The sequence below is a fragment of the Apodemus sylvaticus genome, chromosome 6 (assembly GCF_947179515.1).
Source record: "Apodemus sylvaticus chromosome 6, mApoSyl1.1, whole genome shotgun sequence".
NCBI classification, from domain to species: domain Eukaryota; kingdom Metazoa; phylum Chordata; class Mammalia; order Rodentia; family Muridae; genus Apodemus; species Apodemus sylvaticus.
Window position 1 is genome coordinate 38,817,587 of NC_067477.1, and position 7,409 is coordinate 38,824,995.

Genomic DNA, 7,409 nt, shown 5'->3' on the forward strand with positions numbered 1-7,409 from the left:
TATCTGTGTTGAAGCAGGGAGAAACTTAAAGGAATAAACATGTGATCTGATAGTATAAATTTTCTTTTGGATAACAATTATTAATTTTGCCTAAAAATGTTTGCCATGTAATAGATCAACCATTAGTAATAAATTTGATTGCTGCTTGAAGCAAGGAACAAATGTTTCCTACCTTGAAAACAGAGGTTTAAGACCTTCTGTGGCAAGCTTAAAATGAGGTAAATATAAGATAAAGCCAATTAATATATCCTAACAACCTTTGAAAGCCATTTACCTAAAAATTCTAAAAGTCCATAGGAGCAAGGGCCTGTAACAAACATTTAATGAACATTATACACTGAAAATTTTAAGATCTTAACTTCTAGTATTGAAACAGAAACATAACATTTTTTCCTCACAAGACGTAAGGCTGTTAGCCATTCCTTGAGGCAAAAAAAATTTTTTTGTGGAAACACTCCCTAGGTGGGGCCTGTAAGGCAGAAACAATTCTCAAAACTTCCTCACTAGCTTCCCCTGAGGCAGCTCTAAGTTTTGCATTAACTCAAATGTAAATTTTTTTTTATCTGCCCTAGGATCCACCTTGGGTCCTTGGCAAGGACATTGTATGAGATTACTCGAATGTAAATATCTTTTAATCTGATCCTTTCATCTAAGACCAGACCCAAAACTACCCAGCCCTGCAAGGACATTTTGAGGATTAAACAAAAGAAACCTGTAATTCCATGGTCAAAGGAACCTACTTGATATCAAATACATTTCCACAGAGATCTCCTTTTTAATCTTGGAGGGTTAAATTTTGCTCCTACCATTGTAGCCTATAAACCTGTGGAAAAGTGGCAATGGGCCTCTAAAACCCATAGCTGTATCACTCTCAAAATTATCTTAATTACAAAATGTTAAGAATTATGAGCCTGCAAACTGAAAACTGCAGCCAATGACACACTGATTTTTATTGTAACTCAATGTTTTCTTGTAATATTAGAGCACAATTGTAATTTTGGAAGCAAATCTCAATTTTAAACAATCTAATTTCTTTAAAATCAATGGCAAACACATATTTACAGCACAAGGTTTGTCTGCCAGTTCTTATGTTCAAGTGTATGACAGTGTAACTTATTAAAGAGACATTATTTTAAATCTTAATCTTCATTAAGTCCAATCTCCAGGCCAAGATTCACATGAAACACCATGCCAATTTAGGAGCATCTTAAAGGCCTGTATTTCCTGGATTGCGTCATGCCAAGTGTTGTTTAAAAATGGCGACTACCCTAAACTACCAGCTTTAACCGTCATGCCACGTGTTGTTTAAAAATGGCGACTACCCTAAACTACCAGCTTTAACCTAACTTTTGTTAACATTATACCTTTTAAATAATAACCAATTAATTTATAACTCTTTAGTCAAGAAATGTAAAGCCTTATACCATTAAAACCAATTAGAAACAAGTATAAAGCGACTACATGAATTTCACAAGCCAAACCAAGGTCTTCCCAAATCTTGAGGCTTCTGGGCTTTTAAAAGCGGCTTTTCCCCCAGCCATGCTTGCCTCTTGGGTGAGTGAGCTGCGCTGCTGCGGCGCGCCTTTAAATCAATCTCCACACTAACTGTGGCTGCCTCAAGAGGTTACCAGCAGATAAAATCCTTACCAATTTTTCTTTTTAACATGAAACAGTCATTCACACAAAAACACAGAGAGGACATAAACATACACATAGACAAACAGTCGGTGCACCGGGACAAACACAGAAAGATACACAGAAAGTTAAGCGTGCTTGTTAAGCAATTGTATCCATTTTCCTCTTTAAACAGCTCTTAGAGGCTGTGGACATATGCCTATTTTTAAAACCCCCTTCTTTTTCGCTGAAATCAGCTCTTACGAGCTTTGGGCAAATGCCTACCAAATTCCTTCCCCATATTTCCCTATCTTTTCAACCCAAGCAGCCACTGTGCCGGGCCAACACAGTTTGCTTGAAAAACCGTATCCCTCTGCACTCACAACGATAGACACAATTTTTCACTAGCGCTAGTTTTGACCTCTATGTTGCTTACCGTGCGGATACCATTCCTTTTCACCTTTCTTGCGAAGCTTCGCTTGATAGGGTTACCTCAGGAAATTCTCCCGTACCAGGTTGTCCCACGTTCTGGCGCTAATTATGTAGGGTTCCATAGCTGCCTGCAGCTATTACGAAGTGGGTTTCTGGAACAGAAGCTGAGGAATAAATAGGGAAGAGGGGCGAAAAGAAGTACGGCTAAGACAATATTTACTGATCAAAGCCGGAAACTTTAATGGCGCCAGACCTTTTAACAGTTTGGGCAAACCCTTCCCCCCAGACTCCAGGCTGAGTTCCGGTGGAAGTTGTCTAGCTTCTCTTGGAGGTCCTCGTCTTGACTGCTCCGGCAGCTGGGTGGGTCACCTGTTTAATTCAGGAATTCCTAGACCTAGAGGAACAGTGAACTTAACCTTTACTTTGAGCACTCCACCCTGGGTGGAGCAGGATCCTGGCTATCTGGGAGAAGTTAACCTTGACCAAAGTCAAACTCTGACCAAGTGCAAGACTGCCCCAATATGGCTCTGTACATCTCTCCTATCAAACTGTTGAAACAATGGATCCCAAAGAAATGGGAATTTCCCCCCGGAATCTCATGCAGGGAGAAAGAACAGACACCAGCTAGAGGGGACTCAGGAGGAGCTTGTCACACAGTCTCAAGAACTTATCAGACCACCTTACAGGACAGGCTGTAGGAGAGAGAGAGACACACACACACACACACACACACACACAGAGAGAGAGAGAGAGAGAGAGAGAGAGAGAGAGAGAGAGAGAGAGAAGTCTGTAGCAAAAACCACAGCTGTTATCTTCAAGGGAACAAGAGAGTTTATTCTGGAGTCATTGTGAATGACCGTAACCCAGGAACACAGATTTAGGTTACCCCCAATTCCATGTTCCAATATGGAAGCAGTTTAAAGAAGTTTCTATAGTTTTACATAACAAAGAAAATCATGAGTCAAGGCAAGTCACATCAGAGAGGCAGATACAGCAAGATGGGTAGGTTTTTTTATAGACCCAAGACGCTCTCAGAGCTTTTGGGTTGGTGGAAGCTAATGGTTGGCCTAGGTGATAGCTTCTTAAAGATTTTTCTTTTTTTTTTTTTTTTGAGTTGTGTAGCCCTTTATTAGCAACTAAAATAGAAGGTATCTGTTGTACAACATGGGTAGTAATTGTCTGTAACTGGAGATTTCTTATATTCTAATAGAGATCATTTATAAATGCAATTTCTTTTATTAAAAAGCTTCTACCCTTTGTCTGTGTACAATTTGCAAAACTATTCTGAAAGCGGAATATATGTGCACGAGTCTGCAAAGAGTGCAAATTTCAGATATGCTAAATGCTTTACAAGTCACTGTGTGCCAGTTGGGCAAATATTTTGATTCCAGCCTTCCTTCCACTGCCCCACACTATAAAGCATTTTTCAAATGAGATGAAATTAAGGAGGACTACACCTACTAGAAAAGAAGAAGAGAGTTCTATTAGTCTGAGGGTTCAGAACCCCCCACACCAGAACCAAGATCTTGGTAAAGGCTAGACTGGACCCTGGACAGAGTATGAGTCTGTGCGGGTGGCGTCCCTGAGGATCGGAGCTTCAGTGGACCGTGAGGGCTCCAGCTGCGTAACTGACTGAACTGTCTTGCCAGCTTCTACACTGGCTTGACTGGGCATAATTCAAAAAGGAAAAGCTCATGTTCACTCCGCTCTTCTGAAGCTCTGTGATAGCATTTAATAACACCCCGATGGGATGCCTTCCACATATAGTATTATGATATTTCTTCAAATAATTGCTAAAAGATACAGGATCTAATTGTTCTATAATACTCATTCCCATTTTATCTAGATGCTCAATGGATCTATAAATCTCCCCCTGGGATTCATCATAGTAACTGTAACGGAACCTTTGACCCCAGTGGCAGAAATCGGAAGAAACCACAAAGAGATTACTAGGATCCGCTAGATATTTACTGAAGAGTTTTCCGAATTCCTGTTCTTTTGACTCACTCAGAGATCCAACCAGTACAGGAACAATGGTAAACTCATCTTTATGGCTTTCCATGGCTTTAGCTGTATAAGGCAAATGCATTTCAATACTGTGTTCATCTTCATCTGTCTGCAGAGACATGCATTCAAACATTCCTGTCTTCCACAGCTCTCTGTAAATCTTCTGGTCAATAGGCAGGTCATACAGAGGAGTCCTATATATGTCCACACTGGAGAGCGCACACCGAGACAGGGGCACATGATGGGAAGGCCCGAGGATGAAAATTCTCCGGGTAATAGATGGATCCACTTGTTTGTAAGCATGGGCAGCACAAGACCCACAGTACGTGTATCCTGCATGGGGTGCAATGATGGCTCTAGCAGGTCTTTTCGTAGACTGTACTTGGGAAAGCCAACCTTCTAGCTGGGCGTTCAACTGAGGTCCTGAGGCGGTGTACCAGCTCCCGGCGTGGCTGGCTTCCCGGCAGACCATTCGGTTGGACATCTTGGTGCCTGTGCCGCCTATGGTGCAGGAGGATGAATGAGGAGGCGGCGGCGGTGGCGGCGGCGGCTCCGCGAGGGGACTAGACGCCGCCGCGGGCCCAGCCTAAGAGCAAGATTTTTCTCTATTAGTCACAGGATGTTGGTTTTGATGCAGAGAACGGTTGTTCTGGAGGCTAGAACTAGCCCAAGATAAGGTAGTTAGCCAGCCTCTGGACTGTGTGTTAGTCAGGGTTCTCTAGAGTCTCAGAATGTATGGGTGGGTAGTCCCTATATAGTTAGGGAATTTGTTGATGACTTACAGTCTGTAGTCCAACTCCCCAACAATGGTCAGCAGCAGCTGTGGATGGAAGTCCAAGGATCTAGCAGTTGCTCTGTCCCACAAGGCAAGCAGGCAAAGAAGAGTGAGTGAGTCTTCCTTCTTCCAATGTCCTTATGTAGGTCTCCAGCAGAGGGTGTGGCCCAGATTAAAGGTGCGTGCCACTGCACCTTCAATCCTAGATGACCTTGAACTCAGAGATCTCCCTGTCTTAATCTTCTGGAATTCATAGCCACTATGCTTGAAGATCTCCATGCCAAGATCAGGTCAGAAACTTGTATCTCTAAGCCTCCAAATTAGGATCATAGTGAGCCTTCCAATTCTGGATTGTAGTTCATTCCAGACAGAGTCCAGCTGATGACCAGGAATAGCCACTACAGCCTGCAACATTCCAGTCTCTCCACAGGACTGAAACACAAGTGGGCTTATCAGTCTCTGCAGACACAGCTTCTTTTCAGGATTTTTTTTTTTTCATTCGCTGGTCAGTGGTGGACAGTACCACACCCTGATGGATGGCTTAATGTACACGTCTTTGGCCCTCTGTTTAAACTTTGATCTCACTTCAGGACCCAGAAGACAGATTTGAAGAGTTGGCTGGATATCTTTGTCCCTCTTTACTATGCATCATGTTAAAAAAAAGTAACCTTATCTACTTCCCACTTTTTTTGTTGTTGTTGTTTTTTTGAGACAGGGCTTCTCTGTGTAGCCCTGGCTGTCCTGGAACTCACTCTGTAGACTAGGCTGGCTTCAAACTCAGAAATCTGCCTGCCTCTGTCTCCTAGCCTCCCAAGTGCTGGGATTAAAGATGTGTGCCACCACTGCCCAACCACTTCCCACTTTAAATTCATCTCTATCTATCTATCTATCTATCTATCTATCTATCTATCTATCTCTCTAATGTATAATTCATCTCTATTTATTTATTTATTTATTTAATGTATATGAGTACACTGTTGCTGTACTGATGGTTGTGAGCCATCATGTGGTTGCTGGGAATTTGAATTCAGGACTTCTGTTCATTCTGGCCAAAGATTTATGTATTGTTATAGCTAAGTACACTGTAGCTGTCTTCAGACCCACCAGAAGAGGGTGTCAGATCTCTTTATGGATAGTTGTAAGCCATCATGTGGTTGCTGGGAATTGAACTCAGGACCTCCAGTACTCAGGCCTTCTGGAAGAGCAGTCAGTGTGCTCTTAACTGGTGAGCCATCTTTCCAGCCCCGGAAGATCAGTTTGTAATGAGCTTGCCATCCAAGATTGAAGAGTCGAGTTTGAGCTCCTGAACCTGTGTAAAATGTTAGCTGCAGTGGGTGCTCCTTGGTAATCCCATCTCTGGGGAAGCAGAGAGAGGACAATCTCTGAGACTTGCTGGCCAGCCAGACTAACCCCAAAAGGTCAAGCCCCAAAAGACAAAGTAGGTAACTCCTGAGGCGGCATGACCAAAGTTGACCTCTGACCTCCATACACATGTGATACAGATTTGGGGTCTTGATTGGGTTTGTTTTTGCTGCCACTTAAAGAATTAACAGGCAGGAAAAATCTTAAGGGCAACAGGTAGTAGGGGAGAAATCCCAAACACTGCAGTTAACAACGAACAACCCACAGGAAATAAAGGTGCTTACTGGGGTAAAGGGGCAGACACAGAGAAAAAGATCAGGAAGAGCCAGGAAGGTGGGAAATCCGGGCTCTTCTGGAGGACTGAGGGTTTTTTGTTTGTTTTGTCTCTGAAGAGTTTTTCTTTCCTAGTTTATTTTAATTGGTCAGTTTGAGGGAAGATAAGATAGTTGGTCAGCCCACCACTGTCCCAACCAGGCCTCCTCGCCAGTCCATCAGCAGTAGGAGGGAGACCAAGGGCCCACCAGAGTTTTGTTTCAAGCTGTCAGGCTTTTATCTCGAGTCTGGAGGGTGAGGAAAAAGCTGACTATCTTAGAAGTTTGCCATCTTTATTACCTAGTTGTGGCTCTTCTTCCTCTCTGTCTGCCTACTGGGGAACACAACTCCTAGTTGCTCACATGCACATGTACACACACACACACACACACACACACACACACAAAAGCAACATACACCACAGTGATGCAGGCTTGCTTGCTTCTCTCCTTTCCTTCCTTCCTTTCTTTTTTTCTTCCTTCTTCCCTTTCTCCCTCCCGCCTACCCCCCCTCCCCACTCCTTTTCTCCAAATCACAAACAAAACAACAACAGAAATACTTGTGCCTCTAAAATATTAGTCTTGATGATTCTCTCTGGAGTCTGTACTCACACTTGGGTCTGTCTTTCCGTGACTCTTTTTTGAAAAGGCCACAACCATGCTTTCCAGTCTGTCTTTACTTTCTCTTAGCCCAATGCTTAGGTCGATACTAAAATGCTTTACTGAGCTGGTAGAATGGATGCCTGCCCTACACAATGAAAAGCTGGGAGAGGAAAATCAACTCCACAGAATTTTCTCTAACCTCCACATTCATGCAGAGGCATGTGTGCCCCTGCCCCCGTATACATACATACATACATACATACATACTAAAATAATAAAATAAAAATTTATTTAGCGGTATCTAT

At 42.8% G+C, this 7,409-nt stretch overlaps 1 protein-coding gene across 2 annotated transcripts; it reads right to left on the minus strand.

The window, feature by feature from the left end:
• Positions 1-3,453: 3,453 nt before the first annotated feature.
• On the minus strand, positions 3,454-4,585 carry LOC127688034 (protein MEMO1-like). 2 transcript variants are annotated; one of them, XM_052186774.1, is made up of 2 exons: positions 4,103-4,490; positions 3,454-3,959 (listed from the first exon to the last, which is right to left on the minus strand). In XM_052186774.1, exons 1-2 carry the CDS (start codon positions 4,390-4,392, stop codon positions 3,644-3,646), a joined length of 606 nt encoding a protein of 201 aa, XP_052042734.1. In that variant the 5' UTR covers positions 4,393-4,490; the 3' UTR covers positions 3,454-3,643. The 2 variants fall into 2 exon arrangements, with proteins under 2 accessions (XP_052042734.1, XP_052042733.1); XM_052186773.1 differs by having other exon boundaries at positions 3,456-4,585.
• Between the last annotated feature and the right edge of the window lie 2,824 nt (positions 4,586-7,409).

What these genes read in the sequence shown, in the direction of transcription:
- LOC127688034 (XM_052186773.1), bottom strand. Translation starts at nt 4,537, where the DNA reads ATGTCCAACCGAATGGTCTGCCGGGAAGCCAGCCACGCCGGGAGCTGG.